At 41.9% G+C, this 26,463-nt stretch overlaps 1 protein-coding gene across 4 annotated transcripts in view; it reads left to right on the top strand.

The window, feature by feature from the left end:
- The window catches only part of lamb2l (laminin, beta 2-like), a 236,893-nt gene that overhangs the window by 146,491 nt on the left and 63,939 nt on the right, over nt 1-26,463 (top strand). For all 4 annotated transcript variants that reach the window (XM_034172150.1, XM_034172153.1, XM_034172152.1 and 1 more), the window contains 4 exons: nt 700-856; nt 13,517-13,657; nt 25,282-25,443; nt 25,560-25,681. In XM_034172150.1, the coding sequence (XP_034028041.1) occupies nt 700-856; nt 13,517-13,657; nt 25,282-25,443; nt 25,560-25,681 (582 nt within the window). The remainder of the gene's footprint in view (nt 1-699; nt 857-13,516; nt 13,658-25,281; nt 25,444-25,559; nt 25,682-26,463) is intronic.

Below are 26,463 nucleotides of genomic sequence, written 5' to 3' on the forward strand. Positions count from 1 at the left end.
GGCCCGATATTGCAGCGTGTGTGGTGTCCTCCGACCACAGACGACGCAGGAATGTGATGTGCAGCCAATCAGAAAGTGATGTGACGGATGTACGGAGCGGTAACTAAAATCAAAACAGCTGTTCTGACTTACCAGAAAGTCCTGTGGTCGCGCTGTCTCCACTCCTTAAAGAGCACCTTTTCTTTTTCTTTTTGTATTGTTTTTTTTTCCCCTGTGTTTTAAATAGTCTACAAAGTATCTCCGTTTGTTTACTCTGAAGTCACATTTAATCTTGAGAGATTTTGCGAGATTTGTTGTCTGAGCTGGGAATGTTCGTGTGTGAAATCTGCTCGTATGTGGTGTTGTTGTCCTTACTGTTTGGCTGAACACCACACACTGTACGATCTATGATTTTTTTTTATCTTTACATGTGTGGTCTCTCAGGTTTTGGAAACCTAAAGATAATTTAAAAATTCTGTCATGTGGACCAGGCATAAGATCATGTTACATGGCAGTTACTCAAAGAGATGTCTTATACTGTGCAAGTGTTTGGTAAAATGTGTTCATTGAGGCACGTTAAGCCAATCTTTTCCAGTTCAGTGAATCATGAGATGAAGCTGTGAATGATTCATTCTGTTTCTTGCTGAGATTTCAAGAATTTATGAGTAGACAAAGAAATATGTCAAAAGCATTTAATGTTTTTTTTTTTGTATTTCTTAGGTGCATGATGGAGAATGGGCAGTGTGACTGCAGGAAACATATGACTGGTCGCCAGTGTTCAGATGTGCAACTTGGGTATTTCTGTGCACCGCTTGACTACTATAAATACGAGGCTGAAGATGCCACCGGACATTCTCCAAATGACCTCATACTGCCGGTGAGCTCACAACACAATCTGTGGAACTGTGACTTTTATATACCACATTAAATGGACTGCATTTATACAAGGTCTGTTAGAAAACTATCCGACCTTTTTATTTTTTTAAAAACTATATGGATTTGAATCATGTGCGCTTGCATCAGCCAAGCTTGAACCTTCGTGCGCATGCGTGAGTTTTTTCACGCCTGTTGGTTGCGTCATTCGCCTGTGAGCAGGCTTTGTGGGAGGAGTGGTCCAGCCCCCTCGTCGGATTTTTATTGTCAGGGAAATGGCTGAGCGATTGGAGCAGCGCTGAATCAAATTTTTCCAGAAACTGTGAGAGACAGCCAGGTGGAAACCATTCGGAAGATTCAGATGGCTTTCGGTGAGGATACTCTGGACGTCACACAGATTAAGGAGCATTACAACCAGATTAAAGACGGCCCACAGCGGCGGAGGGCGCTCCGCGCTCCGAGCGGCCATCGACAGGCTGAAACGACCAGATCATTTCCAAAGTGAAGGCTGTGTTGATCCGGGACGTCGTCTGACTACCAGAGAAATTGCAGAAGAGTTGGACATCAGCACTTTTGCGGCACATTCCACTGTTACAGGAGATTTTGTAATGAAAGACGTGCGGAGGAATTTGCGCGTCGAAACGGAGCCGCAATGGCGCGCACCAAAAAGTACATCCGTGTTGGAAGTCTCACAGGAAGGACAAGTTGTGACATGCCCAGCTGTTACACAATTTCTCGGATACTCACTCGACTGAAAAGCCACCGAAAGCCGTCTGAATCTTCCGAATGGTTTCCAACACGGACGTGCTTTTTGTTGCGCGCCATTGCGGCTCTGTCCCGACACGCGAATTCCTCCGCACGTCTTTCATTGCAAAATCTCCTGTAACAGTGGAATGTGCTGCAAAAGTGCTGATGTCCACCTCTTCTGCAATTTCTCTGGTAGTCAGACGACGTCCCAGATCAACACAGCGTTCACTTTGGAAATGATCTGGCTGGGATTTGAACCGTCTTAAGCCCAACACCTTAACCACTAAATCATCACCTCCCCAAAGTCACAGGTTGAAGGCGTTATTGTAGATTACCGATGTCTGTAGTGACAGGTGGTAGCTGATGACAATAGGCACTGTAGTTTTGTTTGTATTAATTAGAAAATGATTATGCTTATCAGGGTTCAGTTTAGGGTGTGGAAATGTGGTGTTCCTGGGACTCCATGGGGTAAAAAAAATTGGAGATCGATTGCCATTTGATGGAGTACTCTTCAGTCAATGAGATTTGACATTCACATGAGATGTACAATTGAATACAACCCACTTACGTTCCCTGCATGGTATTCACAGCTTATCATCATTGGGCCTCATTCACCAGTATCTTCTTAAGAATCTTAGATTCCTTCTTAAGCTGTTCCTAAGAAGGTTTTTATGAAAACTCTACGTCAAATTCATCAATGTGTTCTTAAACCGCAGAATTGTTCACAGCTGTGTTCTTAAGTTGGTGAATCTCTCCTCGTAAACTGAAAGTGTGTGTCTGGTGAGTCTAATTAACATATGATTACCATAAATAACAGCCCATCAATGCTCATAAAAGGGCATGGCCAGACACAGATTTCATAAAGAGGAAAGAAAATACCGAAAGCAAAAGGAAATTTTTCAGTTTCAATTTATTTTCATTTATATAGCACCAAATCACAACAAAGTTGCCTCAAGGCGCTTCACACAAGTAAGGTCTAACCTTACTAACCCCAAGAGCAAGCACACAGGTGACAGTGGTAAAGAAAAACTCCCTCTGATGATTTGAGGAAGAAACCTTAAGCAGACCAGACTCAAAGGAGCGACCCTCTGCTTGGGCCATGCTCACAACACATTTGACAAAACAATTTACAAAATGAATATACAGGAAATTTTGATGGGGCATAGGATGGGAAGGTTACAGAAGTGGACACCACGCCCATCTCTGGATGGAGCCACACAGAGAGAAAGACAGAATCAGGCATCGGAAAGACAACAAATACCGTATAATTTGTCAGCATTAAGCAACAAGAAAAACAGAAGAAATACTAAGGTGATCGCCGGCCACTAGCCCTAAGCTTCACTAAAAGACCCAGACTTTAGATAAAGTTGAGGCCGCGGCCCGCTCCATTTCCTAATAAAATGAATTTAAAAGAGTAAAAAGCATAGTAACATACTATGCCAGCATGCCAGCTATACAAAAAGGAAAATAAGTGTGTCTTAAGTCTGGACTTGAAAGTCTCTACAGAATCTGTTTTATTGATGCAGGGAGATCATTCCACAAAACACGATAAGAGAAAGCTCTGTGACCTGCAGACTTTTTATTCACCCTATGGACACAAAGTAGTCCTGCACCCTGAAAACGCAAAGCCCGGGCCGGTACATAGGGTTTAATTAGGTCTGCTAAGAAAGGAGGTGCCAGTCCATGAACAGTTTTATAGGCTAGTAGCAGAACCTACTAAATAATCTGATCTCTCAGGGACAGGAAGCCAGTGAAGAGATGACAAAATGGGTGTAATGTGGTCAAAGTTTCTGCTTCCTGTAAAAAGTCTGGCAGCAGCATTTTGAACCATTTGGAGAACCCTAATACTGGACTGCGGTAAACCAGAAAATAGAACATTGTAGTAGTCCAATCTAGAAGAGACAAGCGCATGAATCAGGGTCTCAGCATCAGCCATATACAGGATGGGATGAATCTTCGCTATATCGTAGGTGGAAGAAAGCAGTCCTTGTAATATCTCTAATGTGGATGTCAAAGGACAACGTAGGATCAAAAATTACTCCAACGTTCCTCACTTTGTCAGTATGATGTCTGACACACAAGCCTAAGCAAAGCGTTTGCTGTTCAAATTGATGCAGATGTCTCACTGGACCAAGAACCATCATTTCAGTCTTATCAGAGTTTAAAAGCAGGAAATTGCTAGACATCCAGCTTTTCACTGATGCAAGGCAGTCTTCTAAGGATTGTATGTGGATGAGATTACCAGGAGTTATTGGCATGTATAACTGAGTATCATTAGTATAGCAATGAAAGGTAAACCCAAAACTCCCCAGTATGTGCCCAAGGCCTGCTATATAAAGGGAGAAAAGCAGGGGGCCTAAGACGGACCCCTGTGGAACCCCAAATTTCATGTCACTAAGGTTAGAGGTGGTGTGTTATTGTACAAAACACAGTGAGAAAGACTGATCAGGTATGATGTCAACCATGCAAGGGCACTCGCAGTAATCCCAAAATGATTCTCCAGCCTATCGGGTAGAATATGATGATCCACTGTATCAAATGCAGCACTAAGATCTAACAAGATCAGAACCGTAGTGGTGTCCGAATCCATTACAATCGAAGCTCATTCACCACTTTAGTGAGAGTTGTTTCTGTGGAATGATATTTTCTAAAAGCAGACTGCAAAAGATTATTCTCAGTAAGGTGGTCCACGAGCTGCCGTGAAACCCCCTTGTCCAGAATTTCAGAGCAAAATGATAGATTTGATATTGGCCTATTGTTTTTCAATGCACTAGGGTCAAGATTAGGTTACTTAAGTAATGGTTTAATCACTGCAGGTTTTAAACATTTAGGAATAGATCCAGAGGTTAAAGAGAGATTAATAATTTCCAGCACAGTCAGCCCAAGAGTGGGCCACAGGTCCTTAAACAGTTTTGTTGGTATGGGATCAAATAAGCAGGTAGTGCTTTTTGTAGAGGTTACGAGTTTCATCAGCACGCCTAGTGAGATACTATCAAATTCTGTAAATCTAGGTAATACTTCAGTAATGGCATCCACCTCAATAGCAGGGTGTGGTGGCTGGGTTAAGGCATGCTGGGATATGTTTAACCTAATGTTGTCTATTTTCTTCTCTAAGTAATCCAAGACATCTTGTGGTGTAAAAGGAGAGCGACTCACAGGTGGTTGTCAATAAGTGTTGCCACCGTGTCAAACAAGAACTTTGAGTTATGCTTGGTTTTGTTGATCAAATCAGAGTAATAAGTCCGCTTTGTAGCCAGTAGTGCATGCTTACGTATAGTCTAAGACAGCATCACACCATGCGATGTGGAATACTTCTAACTTTGAACTACGCCATTTCCGTTCTAGACCTCTAGCCTTGTGCTTGAGGTCACACTCAAGTAATCATTGAACCAAGGTGACTGTGTTTTGGGGGAGGGGTGTGGTTTTAATATAAGTGGTGCAATCATGTGAAGTGTAGTTTTTAGCGCTGAGTTTAAACTATCCACATGACTGTCTACTGATTGGCAATTTTCCATATGTGAAGCTAAGATATCAGGCAGTCTAGCTTCGAGTTCAGTTGTAGTTGAGCAGTTGATGTGTTGCCGCAGTGATAAATAGGGTTCTTGTTCCACTAAACACAGCAGCGAAACTGTAAACCTAATAAGTGAGTGGTCAGAGACCACCGATGCAAGAGTCATGATGTCAATATTTGTGACAGCAATACCACATGCGAGAACCAAATCCAGGGTATTTCCATTAATGTACGTCAAATGCTGAATGCATTGCTGGAATCCCAATGCATCCATAATTTCCATAAATGATTTGCAACGGGGATCAGAAGGCTTATTTATATGAATGTTGAAATCACCAGTGATCAGAATATTATCTGCACTGGTCAACAAGTCAGAGATGAACTCACCAAATTCATCTAAGAATTCAGAGTATGGTGCCAGGGGGCCTATATACAGTGACAAAATAATATGGCTGATTTTTATTCTTCTGACCTTGACAATACGTAGCATCGTGGGCAGAGTGGAGAATCAGATGTTCAAATGAGTTATATTTGTGACCCCCAATAGCTAATAAACTAAACCTAGATTTATAAATAAGAGCAACACCCCCGCCTTGCTTCGCATCACAAGGGATGTGACTAAATGTATACGCCGGTGGGCAGGCCTCATTTAAGGGGAGCTGTAGGTACAATCCACGTTTCACATAACCCAATCATATCTAAGTGATGATCCATAATTAGATCATTAATTAACAATGACTTTGAGGACAGTGATCTTATGTTCATGAGACCCAGGCTAAGGACCTCAGTGGGGTTGACAGTTGGACTGTTTGGATTTAGGGGTGGTTCCAGAGTAGCATATTTCAGATGCCTGGAAGTAGGTTTACATTTGCCACATAAACTGCACTATCATCATAGTGGATTTTATGCATTAATTTCCCTGCTAAGATAATGGATTCCACATCCACATTTGTCATAAGCCTTGCAGGGTCTCTAATCACCTGCTCCGTGGCCTGCTGTAAAGTCCTAATGTTACCCTCCCTGTAGAGCTCTATTTATGTTCGCATACAAGATGGTGACGCCTTCTGCAGTAGGTTGAAAGCTGTCCGGCATCAGCAAGCCACAGCGGCCCCCAGAACAAAGGCCAGTTATCAATAAACTAAAGCCTTGCTGTCTACAAAATTGCATCAGCCACCTATGTAATGATGTCAGCCTGCTAAACGCCTCATCATTACCCCGGGAGGGGAGGGAATCAGAGACTATTAATTGATTCAGTTCACTGAATGGCGACCATGTGACAGTTAGATGCTATTTACACTCCCATCCAGTAGATGGTTGTGTTCTATGGATTTTTTTTTTACCCCAAATGCATAGAACATCACCATGAATCGCACTTAGCAAACAGAATTTTCAGTTTGGCAAATGCTTTTTTTACAAATGAAAAACAAATTACAGATTTACCAAAACACATTTATTTGTAAAAACCAACACACATGTTACAGTAACTTTGTTGGGTTTTTTTTTAGAAATAAATAAACAGCCAACCAGTGATGAGGAGGCTCATTTTCCCATAATTCCTTTTGGCATCTCTGAGTTGTAATGCTCAATCCTTCAGAATTAGTTTATTAATTTAAAACTAAAAGATATTTGTGATATTTTCAATTTGTGAAAATGACAGAGTTGACGTTAAAATCAATAAAATGGCTGGAATTAGGTTGGTTTTTAAATCAAACCCTGAGTCAAACCTGCTTTGCCTTTAATGCCTTTTTCCGCACGTCTGGGGGACTTTATGTTGAACGTAAATGACTCTTCCTTAAAGCAGGGGGCAGAAGACAGAAGCTCTGGCTCATTGTTTGTGTTGGGTTTGTGATCACCTTTGATTCTACTCAGAAGCGCAGGCAGTGCTTAAACTCAAAACTGGCTTGTCAGTAGCTGATAGTGTACCAGAGTCAATACCAAAAGTTAGCAGTTAGTGGTTATCTGTAGCTTCCACTAATTTTTTTTCAGTTTATCGGTTTATTGTTATAAAAGTTACAGTAACTTTTCAGTTCGCAGATTAGCGGTTATCAAAGCTAACCTTTTGGTTAGCTGTGCCCACTACTGTCTGTAAATTACCAAAACATAACGTATAATCATGAAGAGAGATATCACGGTCATATCACTGCAATATCATATTTTAATGACCTTCACATAAGCAGGAAAAGGCAACCAATGTGACAATATGTTGGCACTGAAATGTGGGTAAGAATACTCCTGAGTGTTCATAGGATTTGTTCTTTCCTAAGAACAAATCGTGGATAGGAAAATATTCATGAATGCCACGATCTTCATAAAAACTTTGTAAGTAGGACTTAGGAACAAATTTGTTTGTAAGAACAGTTCACAAATGAGTCCCATTATTATATTGTATAATACATTAAAATAAAAAGGAAGTTGTTCGAGTGAGGCATTTTATTGAAAACTATTTTCTTTATCTTTTATTCACACACGGTTTGTCCCACAGACAGACAGCATGGCTTGTCAGTTTATCACAAATCATGCATATTTCATGGAACTTACAGTTTATTCTTTTTGTACTTGTGATAATGCAAATGCAACAAGCTCTGTCCTGGGGGACCTTATCAATCTGTTCTTTTTATTTATTTTTCCTCTTAAAAATGAAGGTGTCCAAATTCTTTCCTGTGGCTGTGAATTAAAATCAAGGGCCATGGGCCAAAAATATGATTTCCACTAAATGTATTATATGTTATAGAAAATGTTTATTATAAATCTAAAATAAAATTTGAACATAATAAAATCACTTTTATTTAAGAGTAATTTATTAATTTGAGAGAGGTTGTCAATTGCCAAGCCAGACCAAAACAATCTGCACACACACACTAGCGCACACACACACTAGCGCAGCCACCAAAAGACAGAAGGAATAAGCTTTTACTGTGGTATGTCCATGTTTATTTTTATTTTGCAGCTTAACCACAGTGAAACAATCCCAAAATCATGTTTTGTTTGTCTGATTAATAGTTTTGTGGAGACGATCACATTCCCTGGTCGCCTTGCTCTCTGTCTCATCACTTTGTCAGTCGCTCTGACTGAAACATTCTCTCTGCAGCCAAGGGAAAACAAAATGCAGCCAAATTCCCATAAAGCTAAACTCTGCTCAGTGCTCTTGCAGTAACAATTGCTCTAAAGAGAATCCATACCAGGAGAGTTTACATGTCATTCATCATTCGGCCCCAGGATACTACGTATATGTAAAATCCATGTCTTTTTTGCATTCATTGCTTTTTCCACAAATAAAGGGAGGGTGTTAGATCAAACCATGACTTATTTCAAAGACATAGCAGTATTTGAATGTTTCACCCAGCTTTACATTAAAAGAGGAGGCACTGGCTCTGCTGTTGAAAGTATCAACTTTTTTTGTGTTACATCTTTGCAATTTCATACAAGTTATTCCTGTTTGACACAAAATCATGTGCCTTTGCATTGAGAATTCATACTTTCAGGCTATTTTTGACCATTGTTGATGATAAATCAGCATTCATTTTGTCCTTGTAGTGGCAGCAAATAGAAAAAATGTTTAGCTTTTGGTGGCATGTGCCATTGCAGTGTGCAGGGTGTTGCTTTCACAGATTGTGGTGACAGAATTATTATTATTATTGTTTTTTTTTTGTCATTATCTCATTGAAAACAAAACAACTGACAATATGTTATGATTATGTTGTTTGGGCAGTGTTTTCAGGTCAGACAAGGTCTTAGAACTTGCGCTTATGCTGCACACAATTCCATGCTACGGAAATGCTTTGGGTCAACCCAGGGAGGAATGGCAACTACCCAGGCAGGCAAATGGTCCATTGCCAGCTCTTGAAAGTAACTCTCTATCAGCCTCAGCCAGGTGAAAACGTGGGTGTTCCTTTGGCCTTTTCCACCAACGTGGATCCGCAACACTAAGGCACATGTGTGCTTGACCTCCACCAGATCTGGATCTCCACCAGATATGTGTTATCTTTAGTTATGCCATAATTAGGATGCCGTCAGTTCCATCCACCGGATATTCAGCCATTCACTTTTTTCATCCAAGTAAAACCTGGAGGTTTCCAGCAAAAAGTATTTGTTTCTTTTGAAGTGCAGTGCTCGTATTCTTGCCTTTCTTGGTTCACCATGTTTTTTTTTTTATTACTTCTTGGATGGACCATGCAAGTTATCTTTGTTTAGCCCTCTCCTGCCCTCTGTTGACAGTAAGTAGCAAGTCACTGTCATTTCATGTTAGTAAACACTGGCTGGATGTGAACTCTGCCTTAGGCTCTTGTGGACCATCTTTTGGGAAGCCTTTGTTAAAACTGTTTTCCTGAGTTCTTGTCTCTTGTGCTAATTAAGTATGTAATTTGTATAATGTTGATACTCATTGCAAGAGGGGTCCTTAAGAAAAACCTTAATTTTGACAAAATGTAAGAATGGCTGCAGGCTTTATATATTTGTTTATTTTTAAAAAAGTGACCAAGGTGACCAAGAACATGATGGTCACTCTGTCAGAGCTCCAGCATTCCTCTGTAGAGAGAGGAAAGCCTTCCAGAAGGACAACCATTTCTGCAGCAATCCATCAATCAGGTCTGTATGGTTGAGTGGCCAGACAGAAGCCACTCCTTTTGTAAAAGGCACATGGCAGCCCACCTGGAGTTTGCGTAAAAGCACCTGGAGGACTCTCAGACCATGACAAAATTCTCTGGTGTGATGAGACAAAGATTGAACGCATTAGCATGAATGCCAGGTGTCATATGTTTGGAGGAAACCAGGCACCATCCCTAAAATGAAGCATGGTGGTGGCAGCATCATACTGTGGGGATTTCAGTGGCAGGAACTGGGAGACTAGTCAGGTTTGAGGGGAAGATGAATGCAGCAATGTACGGAGACATCCTGGATGAAAAGCTGCTCCAGAGCGCTCTTGACCTCAGGCTGGAGCAACATTTTTCAGTAGGACAATGACTCTAAGCACATAGTCAAGATATCAAAGGAGTGGCTTCAGAACAACTCTGTGAATGTCCTTGAGTGGCCCAGCCAGAGCCCAGACCTGAATCTGATTGAACATCTCTGGAGAGATGTGAAAATGGCTGTGCACCGACGCTCCCCATCCAACCTGATGGAGCTTGAGAGGTGCTGCAAAGAGGAATGGGCAAAACTCCCCAAAGATAGGTGTGCCAAGCTTGTGGCATCATATTCAAGAAGACTTGAAACTGTATTTGCTGCCAAAGGTGCATCAACAAAGTATTGAGCAAAAGGTGTGAATACTTATGTACACGTGATTTCTGAGTTTTTTATTTTTAATAAATTTGCAAAAATTTAAAAAACAAAATGTTAATGTTGTCATTATGGGGTTTTGTGAGTAGAATTTTAAGGGGGAAAAATGAATTTACTCAATTTTGGAATAAGGCTGTAACATAACAAAATGTGGAAAAAGTGAAGCGCTTTGAATAATTTCCAAATGCACTATACAACCCCTGGCAAAAATTATGGAATCACCGGCCTCGGAGGATGTTCATTCAGTTGTTTAATTTTGTAGAAAAAAAGCAGATCACAGACATGACACAAAACTAAAGTCATTTCAAATGGCAACTTTCTGGCTTTAAGAAACACTATAAGAAATCAAGAAAAAAAGATTGTGGCAGTCAGTAACGGTTACTTTTTTAGACCAAGCAGAGGAAAAAAATATGGAATCACTCAATTCTGAGGAAAAAATTATGGAATCACCCTGTACATTTTCATCCCTAAAACTAACACCTGCATCATATCAGATCTGCTTGTTAGTCTGCATCTAAAAAGGAGTGAACACACCTTGGAGAGCTGTTGCACCAAGTGGACTGACATGAATCATGGCTCCAACACGAGAGATGTCAATTGAAACAAAGGAGAGGATTATCAAACTCTTAAAAGAGAGTAAATCATCACGCAATGTTGCAAAAGATGTTGGTTGTTCACAGTCAGCTGTGTCTAAACTCTGGACCAAATACAAACAACATGGGAAGGTTGTTAAAGGCAAACATACTGGTAGACCAAGGAAGACAACAAAGCGTCAAGACAGAAAACTTAAAGTAATATGTCTCAAAAATCGAAAAATGTACAACAAAACAAATGAGGAACGAATGGGAGGAAACTGAAGTCAACGTCTGTGACCGAACTGTAAGAAACCGCCTAAAGGAAATGGGATTTACATGCAGAAAAGCTAAACGAAAGGCATCATTAACACCTAAACAGAAAAAAACAAGGTTACAATGGGCTAAGGAAAAACAATTGTGGACTGTGGATGACTGGATGAAAGTCATATTCAGTGATGAATCTCGAATCTGCATTGGGCAAGGTGATGATGCTGGAACTTTTGTTTGGTGCCTTTCCAATGAGATTTATAAAGATGACTGCCTGAAGAGAACATGTAAATTTCCACAGTCATTGATGATATGGGGCTGCATGTCAGGTAAAGGCACTGGGGAGATGGCTGTCATTACATCATCAATAAATGCACAAGTTTATGTTGATATTTTGGACAATTGAAAGGATGTTTGGGGATGATGAAATCATTTTTCAAGATGATAATGCATCTTGCCATAGAGCAAAAACTGCAAAAACATTCCTTAGCAAAAAGACACATAGGGTCAATGTCATGGCATAGGGTCAATGTCAATGAGCAGATCTGATTTGATGCAGGTGTTAATTTGGGGGATGAGTGATTCCATATTTTTTTTCCTCTGCTTGGTCTAAAAAAGTAACCGTTACTGACTGCCACAATCTTTTTTTCTTGATTTCTTATAGTGTTTCTTAAAGCCAGAAAGTTGCCATTTGAAATGACTTTAGTTTTGTGTCATGTCTGTGATCTGCTTTTTTTCTACAAAATTAAACAACTGAATGAACATCCTCTGAGGCCGGTGATTCCATAATTTTTGCCAGGGGTTGTATATAGGGTGTCCCAAAAAATATACAACATTTAAAACACTCAGTTTGACCCTTAAATGCTACAAACTTAATCACTTATGTTTCTTTTTTACTTGCAGAGACCCTGAAGTTTATGTTGATGCCAAAAAAGACTCAGGAAAATGCCAAGATTAACCATACTACAACAAACAAAAATGATTGAGTTTTGGCACCAGACCAAGAGTGTCAAACAGGTGCAGTGACTTTATGCTAGACTGACAAAATGCAGGGCCAATATTGACATTGGTATGAAAAACTTCAACCTTTCAGCTTTCTATCCAGCCATAAATTTATTTCCTAGACATATGCTTTGACCATTTTCTTTGCTGATAAAATGTCGCATATTTTTTGGGACACCCAAAACATGCTGCTATCATGCTTGATTGTCTCCATTGTGTCATTTTGCCTCGGGTTGTGTCTTGCTTGAACTTTGGCTACACTACCCCCACAATGTTTGATGGCTAAAGGAATGGTACTCTAATTTTACTTGAACTTAATTGAATCTAAAGTTTTGAGATTGATGCAGTGTCTTTTAAACGGAAAACTGGTACACCCAGGGAGTTTTGTTGTTATGGTGGATGCAGTTAAATGCTGCACCAACACATGGTTCCAAACTTACATGATTGATACATTATGATCAGGTTTTAGGACCCCAGTATAAAAAAAAAATCCAATTTGGAAATTTTACACTGGTTTAAAGTTATTGTGGCTTGTTTACCAGATAAACTGAAAATTAACATAATGCTACAGGAAACACACTAAAATACTTGCAACCATTTTATTTAGCAAGCAATCCTTTTGACATCAGACTGACGTGTGGCAAACGCACAAACAACTTTAACTCAGTATCCCCGAAAATGTGTTGTATCTTACTGCAAACACTGATAGATAGACTTCACGGTTCCAAGTCAAAATGTAGACTGTAGAGTTTGTCAATATAAAAACATTTTGGAAGTGTTTCAGTGGTAAGAGGTTCACTGTGAAATAATTTCTGCAAGTGAACTTGTTTGCACGCACTGCAGAGATATGAAGGACCGATGCAGAATTTCTGTGCAGAGTTCAAACTCCACAGCTAATGTGACTCAAAAAACGCCACAAAGTGGCACAAATACCACTGCACCAAGTGTTCTCACCCCTACAATGCAACACAAAGAAAAACACACTGTTTCAGTGTAGTATTTTGTTCTGCGCAGTCTTCTTTTGGAATTAACATGTTATGCAGAATGAATCCTCGCCAGCAGCAATAAATGTTGTTGTAAAATATTGTAATTTTGAAGCGTGAACCCTCTTGAGACAAGCAGAGAGATGAACCACATAAATGACATAACTATCACAAAGGAGATTTTGTATCCAGCAGTTATCTTGACTAAAGGCTGTAAAATTGTATCGTTTGAAAACATTTAAGAACAGAAGACGTGACCTCTGTTATGTGTGAGAAGAAACACTGTTTCCTTTGCTGTTATCTGTCAGGGCAAAGCTCGTCCTCAGGCAGAGATCGACTGTGTTGAGCACCTCAGCAACCAGCTGAGGAGGCACCGACGTCATCGCCGTATTGCCAATGTGCAACAACAGAGGGCAGCGCTGAGACGCATTCGCCAGCTTCAGCAAACAGTAGGACATATCCTTCTTGTGATTTCATCTGTGATTTGCAAGACACAAAAATAAGGAAATAGCATGGTACAGTCATAACATTTATAACCAACGTTGTAACATAATTTAACCTTTGATACTTTTAAGTGTGTAGATAGTATGGGTTGCAAAGAGTTGTTGACTTTACTGCTCTGCAATGACCATCAAAGCTTGACATCGACAATCATGGATAAGTGATTATGACATTCACATGTGTTAAGGGGTAATGCCATGTGGGCTCGCTCCCAGTCTGTGAGACCTCCGTGAACACCTCCCTCAGATGAAGGAGCTGGGTGATTGACACTCATGACTTGTACTTCCAGTTCCTATTATTCTACGCATGCACACGATGGCATCTTGCTACTGCACATGGCGGGGAACATGGATGATCACAGCGACGAGTAAATTATACCAGCATCACATAGAACTGCCCAACAAGACACAGCATGACATCATTATCACTATGTCTCTGTTCATGTCAACTTTTAAGGGAAAAAATTAACAGTGGCATTTTGAGCCTTGCTGGATGAATGCACCATAATGAGTTCCTTTTGAGTCAAATGGTGTGAATTAGTATGAAAATGTAATGTATTGCAGAATCCATTTAATCCTGAGTCATTTTAGTCTTTCATTTCACTAAAAAACTCCAGGGGCTTCATTTACAAAGACTTGCATGGATTTTCTACTGAAACATGGTATTCGCTAAAACCCAGAAACTATCGTACACACAAAAAAATTCAGATGTATCAAAGTGTGCGTACGCATGGATCCAAGCATGTTGCTTTTGTATATCCCAATCAATGTGAAATTAAGTACACATGCAGAAGTAACATTTCATGCCCCCATTTAAATATGCAACTTAATTTAGATATGCCATGGGACCTGGGATTCCCCTCTCTGTCTGATCATTCAACATGAAAAAAGGAAAGAAAAGAAACTTTACCAAGTCTGAGCTAGAGATGAAGTGGAGACACGTAGTGATGTTGTATTTGGTACCCCGTCAACCGGGATGAATATTGTAGCGATTGCTGGGCTGGTCGTTAAGACTGTAAATTGTTGTGCTACAACCCCAATTCCAATGAAGTTGGGACATTGTGTAAAATGTAAATAAGCTACTCGCTAAGAATGTGGCTGATGACTGGGGTCAGATCACTTAAATGAACCACATTTTCAATGAATGCTGAGCTACGCCACAGCTAATACTATGTGACATTCACAAATTTACGCATGTGTTTATTGACAAATACTGAACACAGGGAGACAATCGGGAGGTTGTCAGGAAGCTCTGCAGCTCTAGTTTCACCAGCAAAACAAAATAAATAAATGAACAAAACCATATTTGAACGTGCACATGCCCAAATGTGCCTGTGCTGGTTTTCATTTGGGACAATTAAACAAATAAACTGTTTACTCACTGGTGTGCACATCAATGTGATGACTTCTTGTTTTCACATTATTAACAGTTTACCAGCCTCACCTCTAAGTGTTGCCAAAGGAACAATAGCTGTAGAAATGGGCCCTGCACATTTCTACAGTCATTTCACTTTTGATACATCTGGACGTTTGCATGAAGACAGGCGTATGCCACATTTTTGTGTGCATGCAACCTTTGTGCCTGAGACCCCAGGTCTCCTGGTGTATAATGCATTCACTAAACATAGCTCTCACTTATACAGCAGTTTATTCTGAATGGTCTACATTTGGTTTGACACCTCACACACCACAGCTGCATTCAAAACAAGAAAAAAAACACCACCACATTAAAAGTTTAAATGTAGTTTTTAGCCACATTAGTGCTACACAAGAACAACAAGAAATAGCATGGTGTCACTGTGATGTCATCTTGTTGACTAAGGCTGTTGTGCACAAGTAGGAGGTCTGGTTGTTAGCAGGGCACCACATGGTATCAGGGTCTATTAGGCACTTTTTGTGATGGGATAATAGCAGTCTGAAAATACTGTTTGTTTACAAGTGCTAATATCCCTATGTATTAGCATTTTGGTGTGAGCAGTGACCCCCATCGGGGGTGGGCCCCTGAGGGGGAGGTACTGTCAGACTTTGGACTTGTTCGGGTATGTGTTCTGTTTTATTCTTATTTTGGTTTGGTTTGGTTTTGTTGTTGTTGTCTGTTCTCTTGCTCTGTCTTTTTGCTTGGGTTTTCTCTGTCCTGCTCTTTCTTGTATCTCTCTCTTTGTTCTTGGTGGAGGGTGTTTCCCTCTGTCTGGCCACACCCTGGTTCTGGAGGTTTCCTCACAACTGTTCCTAATTTGCAGCTCATCACCTGGGTGCTTTATAAGCCTCACTGTTTGCTCTTGTCTCTTGCCAGATCGATGTGCCTTGTGCCTTCCTTCCAGCTCAGTTTGTGTGTTTTTTGCCTTGCTCTTGTTACCTCTTCGTGTTTTTTGACTACCTGCCTGTGTACCTCACCCACGCTTAAGCCTGATGTTTTTTGTACTGTTGCTCTTCCTGCACTGCCTTTCTGTGTACCAACCCCAGCAAATGATTCCAGTAAATGTCTTAACTCCACTGAGCTGTATACCTGTGCCTTGCATTTGTGTCCAGCCTGCCTTGCCAGTCAAACCTGATAGATCGATCTGGCCAACTATGGACGCAGCAGACGCAGACCGCTTTCCAGTTGGCGGTACACCACCACAGCCGACAGTTAGCTCAACAGGAGGACCAGCTTGCTGCCATGAACTCCGGGATTAGCGAACTAGCTAAGCGGAACAACTCCTTCATGGCTTCCATGAACTCTCAGATGAAGCAGCTACTGTCTACCATGAAGCGTCAAGCTACGACCGACACAGTTCCCATCACCTCACCACATCTGGGACCTTCAGCAGCCCCCCCGGCTCGCGTACCCGTTTCTGATGTCTGTAACCAACTCTCTAGGCCTGAGCTGTTTTCTGGAGAGTCAAGGGATGTAAAGCCATTCATCACGCAGTGTGAGTTACACTTTGAGTTAATGTCACCAATGTTTCCGTCTGAAAGGGCGAAGATAGCATTCGTGATCACTCATCTGACCGGCTTGGTGGCAGCATGGGCCACGGCTGAGTGGAGCCACAAGTTGCTATCTTGCTCCTCCCTCACAGCCTTCATCACCTCCCTGTAGCAGGTATTCCAACACACCTCTCCTGGGCACAAGACGGTGCACTTGCTGATGAGGCTTAAGCAAGGCAATCGCCGGGTGGCTGACTACACCATAGACCTTCGCATATTGGCCGCGAAGAGTGAGTGGAATTCCATGGGACTCCAGGATGTGTTTTTCCAGGGCCTGAACAACAGCATCCAGAGTCAGCTCATTGCAGTAGATCTGCCCGAAGACCTTGATGACCTCATTGCGCTGGCAGTCCGAACTGATCACCGCCTCCTTGACTGTCCACACCAGAACAGCCACCATCCTGCTCCATGGGTAGTGTCTTCGACTGACCGATCGTTCACCTCCAGCCAGCCTGGAGTCCAGGCCTCCTCCTATGCTGCCGAGGAACCCATGCAAGTGGGACAGGAACATCTCTCCGATGAGGAGCGGGAGCGCCGGCATGTTTAGGGGCTTTGCTCTTACTGTGGATAATCAGGTCATGTAATCACACTCTGTCCTGTCAGGGGTGCCCCAGTGTGGCCGAGACTGGTAGTGCGGATGAATCAGAGCACAATCTCTTCCTCCTTTCAAAATTAGGTGCCAGCAGAACTTAAGTCTGATTATACTACGCTCTTCTGTCCTGTGTTTATTGATTTAGGAGCCCATTCTAATCTTATGTTATCCTCTCTCACCAGGTCCCTACACCTTCAATTGTACCGGCTTTCATGCCCCCTGGTGGTTCATGCGGTGGTTGGTCACAATTTGGGCCAAATTTTGTTCCGCATACAGTCTGTGCGTATGACCATTCAGGATAATCATTCTGAAAACATTAGTTTCCATATTTTTGATAAAATGACTCACTCTGTAATTCTGGGGCACCTTTGGCTACAATGCCACAAACCCAGTAGCGAACTAACTGGTCTCAGGGAAGTACAGAGTCGTGGGGACCTGCATGTAAATCGGTGTGTAACTTTGAAAAAACAATGTCGGACTCTGTAGTTTTCTCTGGGCCCCTCCCCAATCGGACCGGGAGTGACATGTTTAGCCGCATGTTCTCCTTGAATTGCTGGCTGTCTGAGTGGTGTCCAAAAAATGAGGTGGGCTTCATAGATAATTGGCAAAGCTTCTGGGGAAAACCTGGTCTTGTTAGGAGAGACGGCATCCATCCCACTTTGGATGGAGCAGCTCTCATTTCTAGAAATCTGGCCAATTTTCTTAAATCCTCCAAACCGTGACTATCCAGGGTTGGGACCAGGAAGCAGAGTTGTAGTCTTACACACCTCTCTGCAGCTTCTCTCCCCCCTGCCATCCCCTCATTACCCCATCCCCGTAGAGACGGTGCCTGCTCCCAGACTACCAATAACCAGCAAAAATCTATTTAAGCATAAAAATTCAAAAAGAAAAAAATAATATAGCACCTTCAACTGCACCACAGACTAAAACAGTTAAATGTGGTCTATTAAACATTAGGTCTCTCTCTTCTAAGTCCCTGTTGGTAAATGATATAATAATTGATCAACATATTGATTTATTCTGCCTAACAGAAACCTGGTTACAGCAGGATGAATATGTTAGTTTAAATGAGTCAACACCCCCGAGTCACACTAACTGTCAGAATGCTCGTAGCACGGGCCGGGGTGGAGGATTAGCAGCAATCTTCCATTCCAGCTTATTAATTAATCCAAAACCCAGACAGAGCTTTAATTCATTTGAAAGCTTGTCTCTTAGTCTTGTCCATCCAAATTGGAAGTCCCAAAAACCAGTTTTATTTGTTATTATCTATCGTCCACCTGGTCGTTACTGTGAGTTTCTCTGTGAATTTTCAGACCTTTTGTCTGACTTAGTGCTTAGCTCAGATAAGATAATTATAGTGGGCGATTTTAACATCCACACAGATGCTGAGAATGACAGCCTCAACACTGCATTTAATCTATTATTAGACTCTATTGGCTTTGCTCAAAAAGTAAATGAGTCCACCCACCACTTTAATCATATCTTAGATCTTGTTCTGACTTATGGTATGGAAATAGAAGACTTAACAGTATTCCCTGAAAACTCCCTTCTGTCTGATCATTTCTTAATAACATTTACATTTACTCTGATGGACTACCCAGCAGTGGGGAATAAGTTTCATTACACTAGAAGTCTTTCAGAAAGCGCTGTAACTAGGTTTAAGGATATGATTCCTTCTTTATGTTCTCTAATGCCATATACCAACACAGTGCAGAGTAGCTACCTAAACTCTGTAAGGGAGATAGAGTATCTCGTCAATAGTTTTACATCCTCATTGAAGACAACTTTGGATGCTGTAGCTCCTCTGAAAAAGAGAGCTTTAAATCAGAAGTGTCTGACTCCGTGGTATAACTCACAAACTCGTAGCTTAAAGCAGATAACCCGTAAGTTGGAGAGGAAATGGCGTCTCACTAATTTAGAAGATCTTCACTTAGCCTGGAAAAAGAGTCTGTTGCTCTATAAAAAAGCCCTCCGTAAAGCTAGGACATCTTTCTACTCATCACTAATTGAAGAAAATAAGAACAACCCCAGGTTTCTTTTCAGCACTGTAGCCAGGCTGACAAAGAGTCAGAGCTCTATTGAGCTGAGTATTCCATTAACTTTAACTAGTAATGACTTCATGACTTTCTTTGCTAACAAAATTTTAACTATTAGAGAAAAAATTACTCATAACCATCCCAAAGACGTATCGTTATCTTTGGCTGCTTTCAGTGATGCCGGTATTTGGTTAGACTCTTTCTCTCCGATTGTTCTGTCTGAGTTATTCTCATTAGTTACTTCATCCAAACCATCAACATGTTTATTAGACCCCATTCCTACCAGGCTGCTCAAGGAAGCCCTACCATTATTTAATGCTTCGATCTTAAATATGATCAATCTATCTTTGTTAGTTGGCTATGTACCACAGGCTTTTAAGGTGGCAGTAATTAAACCATTACTTAAAAAGCCATCACTTGACCCAGCTATCTTAGCTAATTATAGGCCAATCTCCAACCTTCCTTTTCTCTCAAAAATTCTTGAAAGGGTAGTTGTAAAACAGCTAACTGATCATCTGCAGAGGAATGGTCTATTTGAAGAGTTTCAGTCAGGTTTTAGAATTCATCATAGTACAGAAACAGCATTAGTGAAGGTTACAAATGATCTTCTTATGGCCTCGGACAGTGGACTCATCTCTGTGCTTGTTCTGTTAGACCTCAGTGCTGCTTTTGATACTGTTGACCATAAAATTTTATTACAGAGATTAGAGCATGCCATAGGTATTAAAGGCACTGCGCTGCGGTGGTTTGAATCATATTTGTCTAATAGATTACAATTTGTTCATGTAAATGGGGAATCTTCTTCACAGACTAAAGTTAATTATGGAGTTCCACAAGGTTCTGTGCTAGGACCAATTTTATTCACTTTATACATGCTTCCCTTAGGCAGTATTATTAGACGGTATTGCTTAAATTTTCATTGTTACGCAGATGATACCCAGCTTTATCTATCCATGAAGCCAGAGGACACACACCAATTAGCTAAACTGCAGGATTGTCTTACAGACATAAAGACATGGATGACCTCTAATTTCCTGCTTTTAAACTCAGATAAAACTGAAGTTATTGTACTTGGCCCCACAAATCTTAGAAACATGGTGTCTAACCAGATCCTTACTCTGGATGGCATTACCCTGACCTCTAGTAATACTGTGAGAAATCTTGGAGTCATTTTTGATCAGGATATGTCATTCAAAGCGCATATTAAACAAATATGTAGGACTGCTTTTTTGCATTTACGCAATATCTCTAAAATCAGAAAGGTCTTGTCTCAGAGTGATGCTGAAAAACTAATTCATGCATTTATTTCCTCTAGGCTGGACTATTGTAATTCATTATTATCAGGTTGTCCTAAAAGTTCCCTAAAAAGCCTTCAGTTAATTCAAAATGCTGCAGCTAGAGTACTGACGGGGACTAGAAGGAGAGAGCATATCTCACCCATATTGGCCTCTCTTCATTGGCTTCCTGTTAATTCTAGAATAGAATTTAAAATTCTTCTTCTTACTTATAAGGTTTTGAATAATCAGGTCCCATCTTATCTTAGGGACCTCGTAGTACCATATCACCCCAATAGAGCGCTTCGCTCTCAGACTGCAGGCTTACTTGTAGTTCCTAGGGTTTGTAATAGTAGAATGGGAGGCAGAGCCTTCAGCTTTCAGGCTCCTCTCCTGTGGAACCAGCTCCCAATTCAGATCAGGGAGACAGACACCCTCTCTACTTTTAAGATTAGGCTTAAAACTTTCCTTTTTGCTAAAGCTTATAGTTAGGGCTGGATCAGGTGACCCTGAACCATCCCTTAGTTATGCTGCTATAGACGTAGACTGCTGGGGGGTTCCCTTGATGCACTGTTTCTTTCTCTTTTTGCTCTGTATGCACCACTCTGCATTTAATCATTAGTGATCGATCTCTGCTCCCCTCCACAGCATGTCTTTTTCCTGGTTCTCTCCCTCAGCCCCAACCAGTCCCAGCAGAAGACTGCCCCTCCCTGAGCCTGGTTCTGCTGGAGGTTTCTTCCTGTTAAAAGGGAGTTTTTCCTTCCCACTGTAGCCAAGTGCTTGCTCACAGGGGGTCGTTTTGACCGTTGGGGTTTTACATAATTATTGTATGGCCTTGCCTTACAATATAAAGCGCCTTGGGGCAACTGTTTGTTGTGATTTGGCGCTATATAAAAAAATTGATTGAATTGATTGATTGATGTAACAATTCCTGTCTGCTCAAGCCTGTTGCCCATCTAGTGTAATAAGTCAGATCTATAAGGGGTCGCAATCTGCTACCATGAGCTCGCTGAAGTCTTAAGCAAAGCTAAGGCTAAGTCGCTACCACCACACCACGAGTGGGGGGGAGCTGTTTTCTCTATCTGCGCCTGAACAAGTGGCGATGAACACATATATTGAGGAGTGTCTCACAGCCAGCTTAATGCATCCCTCGTCCTCACCTGCAGGGGTGGGCTTTTTTTCATAGAGAAAAAGAATAAATCCCTCCACCCCTGTATTGATTACAGAGGTCTCAATGATGTCACGATTAAGAATCGGCACCCTCTGCCACGAATCTCCTCTACTTTCAGGCTCTTAGATCAAAGGTCTTAGGTCAAAGATTTTTACTAAGCTGGATTTGTGCAACACGTACCATTTGGTGAGGATTTGCCCTGATGATGAATGGAAGACCGCATTTAACACCCCGACTGGCCACTAAGAGTATCTTGTAATGCCGTTCAGACTCACAAATGTGCCTGCCATTTTTCAGAACCTAGTGTATGACGTCTTAAGAGAGTACCTCAACAAGTGTTTTTTTGTATATTTAGATGACATTCTCATTTTTTCCCCTGATGTTGAGACCCCCACCCAGCAAGTCCATGCCATGCTTAAAACGTTGCTTCAAAATGATCTTTATGTGAAAGCAGAGAAATGTGAATTTCACCAATCCACTGTATGCTTTTTGGGTTTTGTCATTTCTGAGGGAGAGATCTGCTTGGATCCCGCTAAAATTGCTGCGGTCCAGGACTGGGCAGTTCCCAGTTGCCGGAAGGATGTCCAAAGGTTCCTCAGTTTGGCAAATGTTTACCGTAAATTTATTCGCAACTTTAGTTCCATTGCGGCACCCTTACATGAAGTCACCTCCTCACTCCGGTCCTTTGTTTGGATCCCTGAGTGTGAGGATGCTTTTCGGAACGTACAGAATTGTTTCACTACAGCTCCTGTGCTGCGCCTTCCTGACCCCGCCTGGCAGTTCGTGGTTGAAGTTGATGCATCTGACTTTGGCGTCGAGGGCATTCTCTCCCAAATTAAGGCCACTGACAATAAATTACATCTTTGTGCTTTTCTGTCTAAAAAACTTTCAGCTGCCGAGCATAATTACAGCATCAGGGACCGTGAGCTGCTGGTGGTAAAAGTGCCATTGGAGGAGTGGCGCCATTGATTGGAGGGGGCACAGGTGCCTTTCCTTGTTTGGACAGACCACAAAAACCTGGCATTTCTCCATTCAGCTAAGAGGTTTAACGTGCGACAGGCCCACTGGGCTATCTTTTTTAGCAGGTTCAATTTTGTGCTTCCATATCGACCCGGATCCAAGAACAATAAACCTGACACGATTTCTTGTCAGAGGGGCCTCCATGGACTCGGCCCCCAACCTTGGAGCAATTCTACCTGAAACCTGTTTGTATCCGCTCTAACCTGGGATATAGAATCCAAGATTAGGTCTGTAGTCGGCAATGCGCTTAAACCTCTGGAATGTCTACGGAACAAATTGTTTGTACCCGATTCACTGAGGGGGGAGGTCATTCGATGGGGTCATGACAGCTGTTTTTCTTGACATCCGGGTATTCAGCGAACTGTGTATGTTCTCTCACAAAGATTCTGGTGGCTACGTATGTTAAAAGATGTTACTGAATATGTCAATGCGTGTTCCATCTGTGCCATTCACAAGTCATCCACCCGCCCTCCAGCGGGAGCTCTGTTGACTTTACCTGTTCCTGTACAGCCATAGTCACATATCTTGGTTGATTGGTAACTGGATTTCCACCCTTGAAGGGTAACTCTGTAATTATGACTGTTGTCAATAGATTGTCCAAGATGGTTTATTTCGTACCCATGCCTAAGCTTCCTTCCACTAAGGACACTGCGGAAGCTTTATTGACTCATGTATTTAAAATCTACAGCATGCCACAGGACATAGTTTCAGACCGGGGTCCTCAATTTGTGTCTCAGTCTTGGAGGGAGTTTTGCCGCCTCCTCGGGGTCATGTCCATCCTGACCTCAGGGTATCATCCACAAGCCAATGGCCAGACTGAACGCCTTAATCAAGAGCTTGAAAAAGGACTCCTGATACTTGCTTCACAGTTTCCCTCCTCATGGTCCTCTCAGCTGCCATGGATAGAGCTTGCTCACAACAGTCTTCCCACTTCTGCTTCTGGTTACTCTCCGTTTCATGTTGTTTTTGGCCATCAACCGTATCTATTCTCCTCTACAGATCTTTGCTCACCAGTTTCCTCTGCTCTTTGACTCATAATGCAGTGTTGAGGGACTTGGTTGCGGTCCCGGGTGACTTTGTTAAGATCACCTGAAAACTACAAGAAAGCAGCTGATTGCAGACGGTCCATGGCGCCATCCTATGCCCCTGGTTGGCGGGTTTGGTTATCTACACGGCCTCTATCCTTACGTGGTGTTCCCACAGAAGATGGCTCCCAGGTTCACTGGCCCATTCCCCATATCCAAAATTATTAACCCAGTTTCTGTCCGTCATCGCCTCCCAAGGTCCATGAAAATTCATCCTACCTTCCACGTGAGCCATCTGAAACCCATCCGGACAAGCCCTTTGTGCCCTCCTGCCAGTCTCCACCGCCTCCCGCACAGTGCGTGAATGGGGGCTCCGTCTTCACCGTGCAGCACGTCCTGGATTCCTGGTGGTAGGGTCGTGGCTTCCAGTATTTGATGGATTGGGAAGGTTATGGCCCCCAGAAGCGGTCCTGGATTCCCTCCAGGTTTGTTTTGGACCCTGTTCTTATTCATGAGTTCCATGCTTCTCACCCTTCTGCTCCTGGGCCATCGGGGGTCGGCCCTTGAGGGGGAGGGGGGTACTGTCAGACTTTGGACTTGTTCAGGTATGTGTTCTGTTTTATTCTTATTTTGGTTTGGTTTTGTTAGCTGTCTGGTCTCTTGCTCTGTCTTTCTGTTTGGATTTTCTCTGTCCTGCTCTTTCTTGTCTCTCTCTCTTGGTTCTTGGTGGTGGGCGTTTCCCTCTGTCTGGCCACACCCTGGTTCTGGAGGTTTTCTCACACCTGTTCTTGATTTGCAGCTCATCACCTGGGTGATTTATAAGCCTCAATGTTTGCAGTTGTTCTCTCACCAGATTGATGTGCCTTGTGCCTTCCTTCCAGCTCAGTTTGTATGTTTTTTTTTGCCTTGCTCTTGTTACCTCATCATGTTTTTTGACTATGTGCCTGTGTACCTCGACCACGCATAAGCCTCATGTTTTTTGTACTGTTGCTCTTCCTGGACTGCCTTTCTGTGTACCGACCCCAGCAAACGATTCCAGTAAAAGTCTTAACTCCACTGGGCTGTGTACCTGTGGCTTGCATTTGTGTCCAGCCTGCCTTGCCAGTCAAACCTGATAATAAGATGCTTCATGACTTTACCGTGATCGTCAAAGCACAAAAGGCAACTGTATCTGACACAAAAAGAGTCACAGTTATAAACTAACTTAAGGGTAAATCTTCACTTGGGGAGGAGGAGTAACAGGAAGACATACATCAGGAATGAGAGGAACAGTAGTGGCCAGTAAACCAGTAGTGATCAGTATGTTTGGTATTTATATTTATATTTGCAAACTGTTTTTCTTTTTTACTTTTACTTTTGATACTCTGTGTGCTGCTATACAATGCTGCTGGAACCTCAATTTCCCTGAGGGAGTCTTCCCAAGGGATCAATAATGTTGTATCTAATCTACTCTAAATCCCTTCTGTTATGTCTCTCTGTCTCTTTCAGCCAGCTGTAACAACTGTTCACAGAGAACATAGTGACAGCCACATGGTGACATGGACAGGACCTGGTTTTGCTCGCATCAAAGACGGGGCTGGCCTGGTATTTACCATCGACAACATTCCCTATGCCATGGAGTATGACATCATGATTCGCTATGAACCTGAGGTGTGTGCATCTGTGTGAATAGTGAAGCTCTTCCTTTTAATTTGTTGACTTTATTTGAACAGGTTTTACCCTGAATCATGAAAGTCTTTAAATTTAAGCCCCGGTATTGTGTGTAGTCGACAGAGGACTGGGAGGCCATGGTTAGTATTACCTCTGTACATCTGCCATCCAGCCTCAGGTGTGGAAACCTTTTACCAACAGAACAGCTGTACACAGTGACCCTACCGCATCATAACAGGTACCAGAATGTGTCTGTAAGTATTTATACTTGTGTATGAGACTCTTTAGTCTGTCTTTTGTGCTGTTTCAAATCTCTGGAAAACGTACATTGTGTTGTTGTTACTTAAACCTGTTGTGACGTGTCAGAACCCTGTGGGCCAGGCCGCTACTCCAGTTCTTATTTCTGTGTTTCTATGTACCCTGCAGAATGTTTCTGTTGATTTACTGATAGGAAGGCAAACATGCCAGAAAGCTGATATCAGATCCATCCAGAGACATGAAAGAAAGACAGCAATTCTGTTTACTGTAGTTAAATACAGGTAAAAATCAGTTGGAAAGAAGCAGAAACTGGTACAGTCATAGAGAAGTTGTCAATTCACATTTATGTTTTGAATTTGGATTGGCAACAGATAGAAACTATTTTGATCAAAATCTATGAGAAACCGAGGAAATAGTTAAGTCAGGATTTTTCAGCGTCTTTGTGTCTTTGTTGAAATCAGGTTCATGCACTAAAGTTGTTTCTTGGTTATATAATGGTATTCAATTGTCTAAATGGGGTGACACGGATTACATAAGGCTTAAGTGGGAGAAAGAAGGGAATCTCTCTATTTCAACTGAATGTTGGGAAAAGATACACAGATTGCAACAGATGACCTCAAGCTCCAACACATGGAGGGAGTTCTGTTGGAAAAATGTGCATTTTTTTGTAACTTCTGCCCAGAAAAAAATATCAGGATAGTGGAGACACCTGCTAGAGACCCTGTGGAACAAATAATGCAAATCATTTTCATATTTTTTGGA

This window comes from Thalassophryne amazonica, chromosome 6, assembly GCF_902500255.1.
Source record: "Thalassophryne amazonica chromosome 6, fThaAma1.1, whole genome shotgun sequence".
Lineage (NCBI taxonomy): Eukaryota > Metazoa > Chordata > Actinopteri > Batrachoidiformes > Batrachoididae > Thalassophryne > Thalassophryne amazonica.